This window comes from Anastrepha obliqua, chromosome 5 (genome assembly GCF_027943255.1).
Source record: "Anastrepha obliqua isolate idAnaObli1 chromosome 5, idAnaObli1_1.0, whole genome shotgun sequence".
Taxonomy (NCBI): domain Eukaryota; kingdom Metazoa; phylum Arthropoda; class Insecta; order Diptera; family Tephritidae; genus Anastrepha; species Anastrepha obliqua.
In genome coordinates this window covers 106,362,956-106,379,575 of record NC_072896.1, presented here as the reverse complement: position 1 = coordinate 106,379,575, position 16,620 = coordinate 106,362,956, and the positions used below count along the sequence as shown (strand labels likewise).

General features: G+C 37.9%; 1 protein-coding gene across 5 annotated transcripts in view; it reads right to left on the bottom strand.

Annotated features, from left to right (window-relative positions):
• LOC129247554 (apoptosis-resistant E3 ubiquitin protein ligase 1) overlaps nt 1–16,620 on the bottom strand; it is a 73,806-nt gene that overhangs the window by 30,226 nt on the left and 26,960 nt on the right. The window contains exon 2 of one of the 5 annotated variants that reach the window (XM_054886721.1): nt 4,223–4,533. The exons of 2 other annotated variants lie outside the window; for them this stretch is intronic. In XM_054886721.1, the coding sequence (XP_054742696.1) occupies nt 4,223–4,298 (76 nt within the window). In that variant the 5' untranslated portion in view covers nt 4,299–4,533. Of the gene's footprint in view, nt 1–4,222; nt 4,619–16,620 lie in introns of those variants that run through there. 2 more of the 5 variants (XM_054886722.1, XM_054886720.1) reach the window with 2 other exon arrangements.

Below are 16,620 nucleotides of genomic sequence, written 5' to 3'. Positions count from 1 at the left end.
GATTTAGAAGATAGCACTGCCTTTAATAGTTTTGAACGCAGTTAAGAGAAACCTTTGCTGGGTGTGCTAATTTTATGATGGCCGCGAAAAATTTAAAGCCGGTACAGCAAAGTCTTGGATTGCCTAAGTTAGAATCTACTAGTCCAATTGTTAAAATTGCCTATAGGTATGGTGGGGTAGATTATACAGAGATTTTTATCGAAATGCCTGCAGGTTTATTTCTCTTTCCTCAAAAAAGTAAACGTCTACTCGAAGGCGCTCAACCGCTTCTTTAGATTTTTCTAATGTCTTATAAGCGGCACCAATCTCTCTGATGTTGGTGCTAGCCGATCATTTCCCAGTAAAAATAGCAAACAGCCTTAAAACAACGAGCCTTGGCTTAGTTCAACGAACAGATGTTTTTTAAGGTCATTATTATTTATTAGGGTCAGGTGTATTTGACTTTTCTTCAGTCTCTCATCAAACGTCATCTATGGCATGATTACTAAAGATGCTAAAAATATTACCGATTCATAGCGCTGGCGGAATAACTCTTTCCATTGCCGGCTGTTGAATTTAACAGCCATTCCATGGCAGCAGCGACGATGCAGCTGATTTTACTTAAGTTTTCTTCATTATTCTCTGATTTCTTGAAGAATAATCTGCTTAAATATGATTTTTATTAAACACAAAATACGAAATTTAAAGCCCACACAAAATTCAGCACTAATGACTTCTATGCGGTAAACGAGCAACGGTAAAAAAACAGTAAAAATGCCAAGCTTACTTTTATTTGTACTTGTATGTTTGTATGTATGTATATACTCGAAGTCATAAATGGCATACGAACGTGCAGAGATTTTCAGGCATAGCTGAAATATGCATGATGGTTTGTGCGAATTTGCATAGCTTGCTTTTGCGCCTTAATTGCTGCAAGGATTTTTTTCACACACACAGTTCCACATACATTCTTTGCGTGGCAAGCGCATCTGAGCTCAAAATGTATACACATAAGTTCATAAGTATATATGTAGGTACATATGTATGTACCTATAAGTGCATAAGAATGTGAGTGAGCCTGAATAGAAGAGTTGTGCTTGTGAATGGAAATCAGCAAATCGTCCATTCATACACATGTGCGCAGACATTCGCTATTTGGGAGGCCTTTAAGTATGCAATGAATTGCATAATGCTTTTGGCTTTGACCCAAATTGCAAATACAACATGCATACTCACATGTATATGTATATGTGTGCGCTTGGAACCTGTCGAGAAAACCCAAACTTGTGAACCCATTTTCAGGTGCAGAACTAGTAGCACTCCGCTAATTGCGAAGTACGGTGCTCCTCATGACACAAACAGCGACATCTGCTCTCTGAAGTCTTGAAAGTGGGATGCATCCGAATATAATTGAAGCATTCCACTGGTTGTTTATGTGGAAAAGCGATGAAATACGTGGTAGTTATGATTCTCACGAGTTCGTTACATGGATGGATTTCCCTGCCGGGCTGCGTTCAATTGCAGGAGTGTTAGTGGCACGTGAGCAGTTTGTGAGCGCGTTGGCCACGTAGTGGGCGAATTTAAAACCAACGTACATATATTTCGAATTGCTTTAGGTAGAATTTCATGCCAAATAAAGAAATGAGCTGGTCGAGATTGGCAGTTGCAGGCAGTTTCACCATTTACAAAAAAAAAAAAATTTCATAACACTCGGCAATGAGCCCGTGCAGACAAGACGAGTTCGCAATGCGCGTTTTTCTTCTGCTTCTTGAAATAAAAAAGCAAAACACAACTTTGCTCTGATTTTTTTATACATTTTTAAGTCTTTATAAGCCTTGGCAATGATTTTCTTTTGTTTACTGATTTTTCGCTGACAAAAATTCCTAAAGTTTTGTGCTTCTGCCAAAAGACTCAACTAATCCGATTCAATCAAGTGCGAAACTTTCAGCATCAGCTGAATGACAAAAGTTTTTTATTCTCACTAAAGTTGTGCGAAAATCAACGTTAATGACAATGACTTAGTTCTTTAGTAGGTGTATCACATGGTGAGAAGATTTTTGAAGGTGTGCTCTTTAGTAGGGCGTTATTCGGCTCTGAGCGAGGGGATGTGTTTACAAAAAAACTCAGATTCCTTTGGTAATATACGCAAAAAACCAACCAATGGCACTTCGTTGCCGTCTGAGCAACGACTGTTGGACGAGTGTGTGAATACATGTGAAATGATCGTGCAAAATTCGGCTGAATCTCTGAAGTGACGTGCAGCCGAAGTTCCCCTCATTTTTCTTTTTCCCCATACTTAAAGAACAAACCTGGTGAATCTTCCATCCTTAGGGGCGTTTAGATTACAAAAATAGCATCGCCTTTCGGTCTCATTGGCTTTGACTTTTGTATTACAAGGTAAAGTCCAAAATAAACAAGACTGGCGTCATAAAAATGTTTTTGATGGCGCCATCTTTTTAAGAAGTTGGTGAGTTGGAAGTTACAACCCTAGCTGACTTCCACTGAAAGCTTGGTGACATTCATTACATCTAAAGTGTCAGTATGTTTGTGTCATCGGTACAAAACTGAGTTTGGAACAAAGAGCGAACATGAAACGAAAAAAAAAAAAACGTTTAGCGAAACATTTGAATGGATGAAACAAGTTTATGGCGATTATTGTCTATCTCGTACCAGAGTTCATGAGTGGCTTACACGTTTCAGAGATGGTTGTCAGGACATAAATGACAATCAACATACGGGCCGCCCAAAATCAGTAGTCACCGAAAACTCCATCGAAATTGTTCGTAAATTTATCAAAAATGAACCGAAACCATCATTGAAATTCGTGGTATCGGAGTGAATTATCTCCAAAACATCGATTTATCGCATTTCAACTGATCACTTGAGTTTACGAAAGGTCTGTGCAAGTTTCATTCCGGACAAGTTAACTGAGGACTAAAAATTGTTCAGAATTCAACATTCGAAAGGCCTCATTAAAGAGGCGAAAAAAGATGAGAACTTCCTTTACAACATTGTGGTGATGAAACGTGGTGTTTCCAACATGAACCTGAAACTTAGCGTCAAAATGTCGAATGGAAGGCCCCAGACGACCCACCACCCAAAAATCGCGTTCGGAGAAGTCAAAAATCAAGTCGATGCTCATTTGTTTTTACGATTCCAAGAGAATTGTCCACAAGAAGCTCGTGCCAAAGGGCCAAATCGGTAATGCAATTTTTTAACTTGGCGTTTTGAAACGTTTGTTGCATCGCATTCGTCGAATTCGCCCTGAATACCGCGAAGGAGGAAGCTGGCGCTTATTGCATGATAATGCACCATCTCATCGATCCACTCCTGTGACTGATTTTTGACTAGAAATCGCATTTTAACCATCAATCACTCATCATATTCGCCTGATATGACTCCCTGTGACTTCTACCTTTTCGGAAAATTGCTTTTGGCCAAGAAAGGAAAACGTCTTGAAGGACATTCCTGTTAATGGCCTGAAACACTCTTTCAAAAAGCTTTTAGATCGCGCAAAACAGTGTATCGAGGTCAGAGGGGACTATATTGAATAAATAAACTCCAAGTTCTCAAAGCTCCTGTTGATTCTATTTTAGCCCAGTCTTGTTTAATTTGGACTTCACCTTGTATATATATATGTATATCAATTAAAAGATAGCTTTAATTCACTAATAATTTCAAAAGGCGTTGCCACCTAATTTTATAGAAAACCTTAATTTTTATAAAAAAAAAAATAATTAAAGGATTGGATATTTGTATAAAAAAGAAGCTGTAATTGAAATTATTTTTGTATAGCGTTGCCACCTAGCTCCAAAATGGTAAATAATGATACAGGTGAATTAAGCATTAGGGCCTCACACAAATTGTAATTGAGAACATTTCAATTAAAAATAATTTTTGTAACGGCGTTGCCACCTATTTTTTTATACAAAACGTATTGAGATTGTCTTATAAAATACGTTAGATAAATGAAAATGTCAACTATTAACAGAAATTCTTTGCCTTTCCTTTTCAAAAATGTTAAACGTTTTATGTATACGCGGTAACTATTATTCAGTATTTCATTTCATACGCAAGCGAAGCCGCACGCGCCAGCTAGTTTGGGTATGAAAATACCCTATTTGTTGAAGATACTCGACTTTAAATGTTTATAGTTTTTTCGTTTAACAAAACCTTTCGCCCTTGTACACGCAACGGTTTAAATGCAATTCCTTTTCTCCTTCCCCACATTTTGAAAACTCACCTGATGATGATGACTGCGAATGACGCATCGTTGTGGCCATTGCAATGGAATTAATTTCCGATTCTGGTGTCCACATTTTGCTGCGTTGCGTTTTACATATACGTATGTATGTTTTTATTATTTATTATTTTACTTCTAGTATTTTTGAACACGTTGTTTTATCGATTTTTTGTAGAGTTTTGATTGAGTTTCATGCATTGCTAGGTACTTACGTATATGTGAATAGTTTTTTTTTATAATTTGTACCATGTTTTCAATGTTTAGTTTTTAAGTCTAATATTACTTAGTTTATTGCTAGAAAACGCGAGCATCTTTATAAAATTTTCATGAATTTATTATTGTTTTTATAAAGTAATTTTACATAGCATCTATCACTTCAAGTATCGACCGGTTTTGAGAAGGGACGGACTGAATAGTTAAATAGAATACACTTTGTTTAATTTTCTGGATTCAAAAATCATTGACATTAAAAAATTATAAACAACTTATTGATTTTCCCCTAGAAAAATAATCATAATATTTTCATGGAATCACGACCACTTAGGCATTTTGTTGCCTTTAAAGTACGTCTTCCAAATCTAACAGATACTTCTTCATTCGTGGCAGTCATTTGAACGATATTATTTTTCATTCATAAATGACAATGTTCAATCTTCAAAATAAAAAAAAAGTTTGAAAAAATATTGATACAATTTTTTTTTAAAGCCGGTTCAAAAAGCACATTTTACATGGCCCACCCTGGAAGATTTAGAAGATAGCACTGCCTTTAATAGTTTTGAACGCAGTTAAGAGAAACCTTTGCTGGGTGTGCTAATTTTATGATGGCCGCGAAAAATTTAAAGCCGGTACAGCAAAGTCTTGGATTGCCTAAGTTAGAATCTACTAGTCCAATTGTTAAAATTGCCTATAGGTATGGTGGGGTAGATTATACAGAGATTTTTATCGAAATGCCTGCAGGTTTATTTCTCTTTCCTCAAAAAAGTAAACGTCTACTCGAAGGCGCTCAACCGCTTCTTTAGATTTTTCTAATGTCTTATAAGCGGCACCAATCTCTCTGATGTTGGTGCTAGCCGATCATTTCCCAGTAAAAATAGCAAACAGCCTTAAAACAACGAGCCTTGGCTTAGTTCAACGAACAGATGTTTTTTAAGGTCATTATTATTTATTAGGGTCAGGTGTATTTGACTTTTCTTCAGTCTCTCATCAAACGTCATCTATGGCATGATTACTAAAGATGCTAAAAATATTACCGATTCATAGCGCTGGCGGAATAACTCTTTCCATTGCCGGCTGTTGAATTTAACAGCCATTCCATGGCAGCAGCGACGATGCAGCTGATTTTACTTAAGTTTTCTTCATTATTCTCTGATTTCTTGAAGAATAATCTGCTTAAATATGATTTTTATTAAACACAAAATACGAAATTTAAAGCCCACACAAAATTCAGCACTAATGACTTCTATGCGGTAAACGAGCAACGGTAAAAAAACAGTAAAAATGCCAAGCTTACTTTTATTTGTACTTGTATGTTTGTATGTATGTATATACTCGAAGTCATAAATGGCATACGAACGTGCAGAGATTTTCAGGCATAGCTGAAATATGCATGATGGTTTGTGCGAATTTGCATAGCTTGCTTTTGCGCCTTAATTGCTGCAAGGATTTTTTTCACACACACAGTTCCACATACATTCTTTGCGTGGCAAGCGCATCTGAGCTCAAAATGTATACACATAAGTTCATAAGTATATATGTAGGTACATATGTATGTACCTATAAGTGCATAAGAATGTGAGTGAGCCTGAATAGAAGAGTTGTGCTTGTGAATGGAAATCAGCAAATCGTCCATTCATACACATGTGCGCAGACATTCGCTATTTGGGAGGCCTTTAAGTATGCAATGAATTGCATAATGCTTTTGGCTTTGACCCAAATTGCAAATACAACATGCATACTCACATGTATATGTATATGTGTGCGCTTGGAACCTGTCGAGAAAACCCAAACTTGTGAACCCATTTTCAGGTGCAGAACTAGTAGCACTCCGCTAATTGCGAAGTACGGTGCTCCTCATGACACAAACAGCGACATCTGCTCTCTGAAGTCTTGAAAGTGGGATGCATCCGAATATAATTGAAGCATTCCACTGGTTGTTTATGTGGAAAAGCGATGAAATACGTGGTAGTTATGATTCTCACGAGTTCGTTACATGGATGGATTTCCCTGCCGGGCTGCGTTCAATTGCAGGAGTGTTAGTGGCACGTGAGCAGTTTGTGAGCGCGTTGGCCACGTAGTGGGCGAATTTAAAACCAACGTACATATATTTCGAATTGCTTTAGGTAGAATTTCATGCCAAATAAAGAAATGAGCTGGTCGAGATTGGCAGTTGCAGGCAGTTTCACCATTTACAAAAAAAAAAAAATTTCATAACACTCGGCAATGAGCCCGTGCAGACAAGACGAGTTCGCAATGCGCGTTTTTCTTCTGCTTCTTGAAATAAAAAAGCAAAACACAACTTTGCTCTGATTTTTTTATACATTTTTAAGTCTTTATAAGCCTTGGCAATGATTTTCTTTTGTTTACTGATTTTTCGCTGACAAAAATTCCTAAAGTTTTGTGCTTCTGCCAAAAGACTCAACTAATCCGATTCAATCAAGTGCGAAACTTTCAGCATCAGCTGAATGACAAAAGTTTTTTATTCTCACTAAAGTTGTGCGAAAATCAACGTTAATGACAATGACTTAGTTCTTTAGTAGGTGTATCACATGGTGAGAAGATTTTTGAAGGTGTGCTCTTTAGTAGGGCGTTATTCGGCTCTGAGCGAGGGGATGTGTTTACAAAAAAACTCAGATTCCTTTGGTAATATACGCAAAAAACCAACCAATGGCACTTCGTTGCCGTCTGAGCAACGACTGTTGGACGAGTGTGTGAATACATGTGAAATGATCGTGCAAAATTCGGCTGAATCTCTGAAGTGACGTGCAGCCGAAGTTCCCCTCATTTTTCTTTTTCCCCATACTTAAAGAACAAACCTGGTGAATCTTCCATCCTTAGGGGCGTTTAGATTACAAAAATAGCATCGCCTTTCGGTCTCATTGGCTTTGACTTTTGTATTACAAGGTAAAGTCCAAAATAAACAAGACTGGCGTCATAAAAATGTTTTTGATGGCGCCATCTTTTTAAGAAGTTGGTGAGTTGGAAGTTACAACCCTAGCTGACTTCCACTGAAAGCTTGGTGACATTCATTACATCTAAAGTGTCAGTATGTTTGTGTCATCGGTACAAAACTGAGTTTGGAACAAAGAGCGAACATGAAACGAAAAAAAAAAAAACGTTTAGCGAAACATTTGAATGGATGAAACAAGTTTATGGCGATTATTGTCTATCTCGTACCAGAGTTCATGAGTGGCTTACACGTTTCAGAGATGGTTGTCAGGACATAAATGACAATCAACATACGGGCCGCCCAAAATCAGTAGTCACCGAAAACTCCATCGAAATTGTTCGTAAATTTATCAAAAATGAACCGAAACCATCATTGAAATTCGTGGTATCGGAGTGAATTATCTCCAAAACATCGATTTATCGCATTTCAACTGATCACTTGAGTTTACGAAAGGTCTGTGCAAGTTTCATTCCGGACAAGTTAACTGAGGACTAAAAATTGTTCAGAATTCAACATTCGAAAGGCCTCATTAAAGAGGCGAAAAAAGATGAGAACTTCCTTTACAACATTGTGGTGATGAAACGTGGTGTTTCCAACATGAACCTGAAACTTAGCGTCAAAATGTCGAATGGAAGGCCCCAGACGACCCACCACCCAAAAATCGCGTTCGGAGAAGTCAAAAATCAAGTCGATGCTCATTTGTTTTTACGATTCCAAGAGAATTGTCCACAAGGAGCTCGTGCCAAAGGGCCAAATCGGTAATGCAATTTTTTAACTTGGCGTTTTGAAACGTTTGTTGCATCGCATTCGTCGAATTCGCCCTGAATACCGCGAAGGAGGAAGCTGGCGCTTATTGCATGATAATGCACCATCTCATCGATCCACTCCTGTGACTGATTTTTGACTAGAAATCGCATTTTAACCATCAATCACTCATCATATTCGCCTGATATGACTCCCTGTGACTTCTACCTTTTCGGAAAATTGCTTTTGGCCAAGAAAGGAAAACGTCTTGAAGGACATTCCTGTTAATGGCCTGAAACACTCTTTCAAAAAGCTTTTAGATCGCGCAAAACAGTGTATCGAGGTCAGAGGGGACTATATTGAATAAATAAACTCCAAGTTCTCAAAGCTCCTGTTGATTCTATTTTAGCCCAGTCTTGTTTAATTTGGACTTCACCTTGTATATATATATGTATATCAATTAAAAGATAGCTTTAATTCACTAATAATTTCAAAAGGCGTTGCCACCTAATTTTATAGAAAACCTTAATTTTTATAAAAAAAAAAATAATTAAAGGATTGGATATTTGTATAAAAAAGAAGCTGTAATTGAAATTATTTTTGTATAGCGTTGCCACCTAGCTCCAAAATGGTAAATAATGATACAGGTGAATTAAGCATTAGGGCCTCACACAAATTGTAATTGAGAACATTTCAATTAAAAATAATTTTTGTAACGGCGTTGCCACCTATTTTTTTATACAAAACGTATTGAGATTGTCTTATAAAATACGTTAGATAAATGAAAATGTCAACTATTAACAGAAATTCTTTGCCTTTCCTTTTCAAAAATGTTAAACGTTTTATGTATACGCGGTAACTATTATTCAGTATTTCATTTCATACGCAAGCGAAGCCGCACGCGCCAGCTAGTTTGGGTATGAAAATACCCTATTTGTTGAAGATACTCGACTTTAAATGTTTATAGTTTTTTCGTTTAACAAAACCTTTCGCCCTTGTACACGCAACGGTTTAAATGCAATTCCTTTTCTCCTTCCCCACATTTTGAAAACTCACCTGATGATGATGACTGCGAATGACGCATCGTTGTGGCCATTGCAATGGAATTAATTTCCGATTCTGGTGTCCACATTTTGCTGCGTTGCGTTTTACATATACGTATGTATGTTTTTATTATTTATTATTTTACTTCTAGTATTTTTGAACACGTTGTTTTATCGATTTTTTGTAGAGTTTTGATTGAGTTTCATGCATTGCTAGGTACTTACGTATATGTGAATAGTTTTTTTTTATAATTTGTACCATGTTTTCATCTTTATAAAATTTTCATGAATTTATTATTGTTTTTATAAAGTAATTTTACATAGCATCTATCACTTCAAGTATCGACCGGTTTTGAGAAGGGACGGACTGAATAGTTAAATAGAATACACTTTGTTTAATTTTCTGGATTCAAAAATCATTGACATTAAAAAATTATAAACAACTTATTGATTTTCCCCTAGAAAAATAATCATAATATTTTCATGGAATCACGACCACTTAGGCATTTTGTTGCCTTTAAAGTACGTCTTCCAAATCTAACAGATACTTCTTCATTCTTTGAAACTTTTTTTATTTTCCCTAGCGAAACCTTCAACGCTGTCTTCAATAAATCAAAACTAGTATCAGCCGGTGGGTTTAACTCACTTTCCACAAAAAAACGTATTTAACATGTGATTAAGTTCATAATCATAATATTTTATATACCAGTAAGGCGGGAATTGAAAAAATGTGCATAAACAAATGCTCGATAAATGATGTGGCTATCATTCCTCTTCAAGCGAAAGTTTTCCTCAATCAAGGAGGATAAAATATCGTATTTTGACTACAAAGTTGTGCAACCTCATTTGTCTTGTAGAATTCACATGAGCACTTCTTTATCCAGTTCGTTGTAGACCAATGCTAGACTATCTTTCTTTTTTTCAATAACTGATGTTATAATCTCTTACGCCACTTTGACCCACTTAAAAATTCAAGTGATATGAAAGCTTGTCCAACACCTCCTTACAGGCAAACTTTTTCTTACTATAATAGCACAATATTTCTCAGAGACCAGAGAAAGAGTCGATTAGTGAATTTCACACCAGTACGCGCAATAGCGACTGTATTTTCATAGATAGAATTTAGCGGGCGCTTGGGTGAATCGTCACTGCAGCATTACATTGTAGATAGAAAAATATGTGCTTTGCATTATATTTCAAATGATATGAAATCATGCCCAGCTCGGACTTACCGGCAATCTCTTTCTTGCTATAACAGCACAGTATTTCTCTCAGCGCTCTCAGAGAGCCAGAGAAAGAGTCGATCAGTAAGGACCCCTTTTTTCGCCAAGGGTTAGCAAAAGACGAAAATATGAAGCATCTGGTTTAGACAAACATATCTTAGCAGCGCTCAAATAGAGCTACCTAAAATTACATTTGTTTGTAAAATAGTGAGTTATACCAGAGTTATGTGGTATAAATCTGTTCGCTAGTGCCAAATCTTGCTCGATAACTTTGTTGTTACTTTCACGTGCAAATGTTTCGTGAAGTGAGCCAAGCAGAGAGATAGCGAGCAGAAAAGTGGCGAATAGAGGAGGCCTTAAATATTCCTCCAGCGCACGCAGGAACAATTGTCTTTTCGCAAATACGATTTAGCGTGTGCTGGAGTCAATCGCCACTGCGGCATTACATTGTATATAGAAAAATACGAGCTAGGGGTGCCATGCAGTAATTCATTTTTAATTTTTTCTGAGGAGATGATAAAAGGCTAAGAAAAAGAATGCATGAACTGCTTGGCTGATTTGGTTTAAGTGGCTGCACTAAGGAAAGAAGGGCTCGACTTACAAAAAATATAATATATATAATGAACAGGACCTATTTGAACTGGTTAATTATACAAAAAACAAAACAGATGAATAATTACCAACATTGAAAGATCTCCGACACTCTAAAAATGAATGAGGAGATAAATTTGAACTCCCAAAACCGGGACAGCAGAGAGGTAGATACTGTGTTGAATCCACCGCACTGTCCGTCGAACAAAAATGTTTGCATATGAATTAGTGGTAGTGTTGTATCTTTACAACAAATTTGAGCTTCCATTGAAAAATACTCCATTGGGTCCTAAACATGGTTACTTAAAAGAATACTCGATTGCTTTTGGCCCACATTGTTATGAAAAGTATTATGTGGCACCCTGTACAAGTAGCTTAGTTTTATGGTATCTCGGGCCACTGTTTAGTTCAGTCTCCACACAGTTTTTCGTAGTTTCATGAGCTTTCTTTCTGAAGTAGGAACTTTTCAATGAGCTGCATAACGATATTTTTAAGAAGGGTCCCAATCAAGAAAGGTTTTAGCTAAGTAAATAATGGACTATGAATAAGTTCGTGCGGTTTTTTTTCGAAATTTGAAACTTTATTGACGTAAAATGGTTACAAATTTAATATTCAAAGTATTGTCCATCGCTTGCTACTACTTTTTCCCATCTTTCTGGCAATTCACGGATTCCCTTTGTGAAAAATTCGGTCGGTTTTGCCGCAATCCACGAATCGATCCATTTTTTGACTTCATCGTAATTACGGAAGTGCTGGTCAGCCAGGCCATGTTGCATCGATCGGAAGAGATAGTAATCGGATGGCGCAAGGTCTGGACTATACGGCGGGTGGGGTAGGACATCCCATTTGAGCGTTTCTAAGTATGTTTTGACCACTTGTGCAACATGTGGCCGAGCATTGTCATGTTGCAAAATAACGCTCAAACGCATCAATTGTCGTCGGTAGACATCCCCCGTAATCGTTTCATTCGGTTTCAGTAGCTCATAATACACAACACCCAGCTGGTCCCACCAGATATACAGCATAACCTTCAGGCCATGAATATTCTGCGCCGACGTCGATGTTGAAGCATGGCCAGGGTATCCATACGTTGCCCGACATTTTGGATTGTCGTAATGGACCCACTTTTCATCGCCAGTCACAATTCGATGCAAAAAACCCTTTCTTTTGTGCCGTTGAAGCAGTTGTTCGCATGCCATAAAACGGCGTTCAACGTCTCTTGGCTTCAATTCATACGGCACCCAATGGCCTACCTTTCGGATCATTCCCATGGCTTTTAAACGTTTGGAAATGGTTGATTGATCAACTCCCAAAGTTTTTGCAACCTCTTCTTGCGTTTGAGCCGGATCTTGATCGAGCAATTCCTCCAATTCGGTATCCATGAACTTTGGCGGCGCACCCTCGCGTTCTTCGTCTTCCAAGCCAAAATCACCACTTTTAAAGCGTGCAAACCACTTCTGGCACGTTCGCTCAGCTAGAGCATGCTCACCATAAACTTCCACCAAGATACGATGACTTTCGGCTGCTTTTTTCTTCATATTAAAATAATGAAGAAGAATTCCCCGCAAAAACACATTATTTGGCACGAAATTCGACATTTTCAAGTGTGGTAAAAATATTGTTGTTTACGCTTCAAATAAAAAACTTATACTGACGTTTGTGCCTTACGACAGTAGCTCTCCAATGAATGTTTGGAAATGTGGATCGATGGAATAATAATCAAGTTACGCCATCTGTTGTAAAACCGCAAGGAACTTATTCATAGTCCTATACTTAAAAAAAATTTATAAATTTTATTATATTTTTATATTTTTAAAATACCGTAGGTATTCAATGCTCTATAACTTGTTAAATGATATGGCCTACAAAGTTTTTGAATAAGAGACCTCAGGTGCATATCCAATACACATTTCGGTATCAGTGGCACAGCCAACAATTAAATTACGTTGTAGCAAGCGCTAAAACCGAAACCAACAACAGCAATAATAACAATGTTAAGTCATTGTAAATGACACTGCAAAGATGCTGATGCTGACAAAGGCAATAATGAAATTGTTTTAGTGGCCAGAACAAAAATTTTGTACAGACTGACAAAGTTTTTCAACGATGGAGAAGGTGAAATGCGGAAGAGGAATGAGCTGCAAAACTGAATGACTGCTGCAATGTGCTAAATTTTACAAGCGCTAGGAAATGTATACGCTATTATACATACACACAAACAGACATAGGTACATTGCACAGTGTGTGTATGTCTATAAATTTATATAAGTAAGTATCTGTGTAAAGTACCAAAATGTAGTTAACACAGCGGTCACTGTCATTCGCAGTAACTAGGAATGTCTCACAAGTGACTACAGAATAAAAAAAAAATTCCACAAAAATGAGTCGGAAAATAGCACAAGTCCGCCCATGCAACCGATTCGCGCAGGCAGACAAACATTTAGTCATTTTCTGTGGGAGTCCTCGTTGTTGTAACGCAGCAGACACGCCATTACTCGACAGTGTGTTTGCCAAGAAATGAGGCGTGAGCGCACACAAAACAACTGAACTTAAGTGAACATTCGACTAACTGATGCACGAGGAGCGAGCTTGAATGTAAATACCAGCATGCATACATATACGAGCACACGAAAGCAATGAAAGTGAAAACTTAAATAAATATAAAAAAAAATACATATGAAAATTAACTACTGAAGATACCGGATAGTAGTTGCAGGCGAATACATATTGGCATATCTCTTACACATGATATGTTGCATACATTTCGGCGTTCGTAATGATGTGATTTGAACACAGACCACAAACTTACCGCTTTATCGTTAAAGGAATTAACGATAAAGAAGGACTTCTGACAAATTTTCGAGCTTTAGAAAAGCTTGCTCTAGAGTGTAAGCCTGTAACAGTGCTTATTAGAGAGTTTCGGAGAAGCAGTAGCCCTACGAGTTTCTGGATTCAACCTCCGATTAATAATTAAGCTTTTCGAAAGTACCATGCGACAATGGGTGCCGCATTTGTGAAGCATACTCAAGACATTCACTACTGGGTAGAAGTTCGGTTCACACTAATATTAAGGGCTTAAGCTCTAAACTATTATTATTAATATTAACAACTCAGAGGCCTTGTCATAAGATTTCGTGCTATCCCACTAGCCGACCAGCAATTATACGTTCTAGTTACAAGTTCCGCACTCTACAAGTGCTCATGCTAGTAAAAGGCAGAGCCTATCAACTCACCAATGAATAGCAGCTGAGTAACTAGAGGTCAATCTTTTTGTCCATTGTTCAAATACATATATATATATATACGTACACCCTTTATGGGTGTCTGGCCAAGCTCCTGCTCCTATTTGTGGCGTGCGTCTTAGTCTTGATGTTGTTCCACAAATAAAGGGAACTACCTACAGTTTTAAGCCGACTCCGAACGGCAGATATTTTTTATGAGGAGTTTTTTCATGGCTGAAATACACTCGGTTTGCCATTGCAATGCCTTTTCTTATCGAACCGCAGAACTTATGAAAATGAAATGAAATTTGAAAGCTCGAGCCAAGAAGCGCTGAGGAATTGGGTAACTCCTAAAACATTCAGGCTAAAAAGCCCATTGTATTTAATGCTCTGGAAAGTAAAAAGGGTAGATCGGCAAGGAGGAAAGGACAGAAGTATCAGAAAGAAAGAGATAGGATAGAATAGAGAATTTTTTTTTGTTTTTCTTGTTTACTTCTCTAGAGCCTCGGCAAGACTCAGTCTTGCGTTGGTTTCGTTAATCTGTTTTTGATTTCTGACAGGGTAGGTGATTAGCCTGCCGCTACCAGTCCTAAGTAGTGGGAATGCTCACCTGTCGTTGCTTAGGAACAACGCCTTCTTACTGCTTGGAGCGCCATCTGTGTCTCACATTTTTCTGGCAGAAGGATCGGACAGATGGTTGAAGACTTCGCTAAATTTCACATGCCTGCGCTATTTCCGCGGTTTTTTTTCTTTAGAAAAAGAGGAAAGGAGGTAAATTTGGAAAAGTGCGAGGACCGTGCTTTACGTGGGATACGAACCCACAACCTCAGGGATGGCAGGCTGTACCGAGGCCGAATAGAGAAATAGAGGTAGTTAAACCTGTCAGAATTTTCCAGATTCTTTGGTAAATCTAAATATAATAAATATCCTCCAGTTGGAGAGAACGAAGTTTACTCGTCGTCATGATATCGGACCCTAAAATTCGCAGCCTTGCGGGATATTCACAGAGAAAATGCCCACTGCTATCCGCCTCCTCTAAACAAGACAGGCAATTCGGGTCCTCAATGATTCCACTGCAATGGTAGTCATATGTTGACCCCATGGATTGTGTCCCGTAATACCGACTATCAACTAAACATCTTTTCTTCCAAGTTTTGTAAGAAAGTTCAACAGTTTTCGGGCTTGTCACAAAACACTTTGCAGTTCTGCAGCGTTCTAGACTCTTTGTGTACATAGCATACATAATCGCTGATCCAATTCATGATTCCTGCGGAACTGATTCCGATTATTGGCTCTGGTTCCTGTGGGCGAACCGCTGACGCACAGTTGGCCAATTCACCGACAATTTCATTCCATTGAACACCGCAGTGTCTTGGAGCCCATATAAATTCAAGCTTATTCCGTCTTGCAACAGAATTAAGCTCCTTTTTTCGCAACCTAGTACTTTCACTCATACATGAATGTCAGCGGTTTGTATTGGTCTGTGTTTTTGTGAGGTCACATTCGAACGGAGGGGTAAAAGGAAAAAATAGACAAACAAAAAAGTTCATTATATCGCAACTGTCCTGTCGTCCACTCACTCAGACTGACTGACTGACAGATTGACTGCCTGCCAACGCGTACATTGCGCCTAGATGCACACTTGTAACCTAATCATGAAATTATTTATTTATGTTGCTCTCATTGTAATGATGCTGCTGCCTCAATTCAGCTCAGCTACGTACTTGTATAGTCGGTTCGTCCTTCTTGTGCTTTCGGCTGCCAGTGACACTGTCATTTTAGCTTATGCGCCAATAAGTATGCTACATTTACATAGGTATGTATACACAGTGCACTGTGGTCGACTTTGACTGCCTGCTGGTCGTGTTGCTCGTTGGTGAACTTGTCGTGCATATTACCGACTGTTCATGAGTATTGTGTCCCTTGTTAGCTGCCCATCTACACCAAGTTAAATGCATGATATGGATATGAACAAACGTGTACGTCTGCATGTGTAACTAAGAGTTAAGTTCACTACCAGCATCGAATGTGTGCACACTCGTACTCGTATATGCAAATATTTAAGTGCATGGCATGTGGTCCGCAACTGCATCTGATATTTTCTAAAGTGGCTGCAATACAATGTTGGTCGCTTGGCTGTCTACTTGGCGCGTTGGCCATTATGTGGGGTTTTATGTAGTTTTCAACCGCCAAAAATGTTATGTGGCATTTTGGCTGTTCAAAAGCGAAATTAATCATTGAAAGAATAAAAGCCAAATGCCCACTTGTTCAAGTTTATTTTTACATACATTTGTCTACGAGGGTAAATATTTAATATGAAAATATTTAAGTAAGAAGTGCTTAAGTATAGAAATAAAAGAAATGAGCTGTAGTATTAAAATGTGCAAAGCAACTGATGCATATTTTCTAA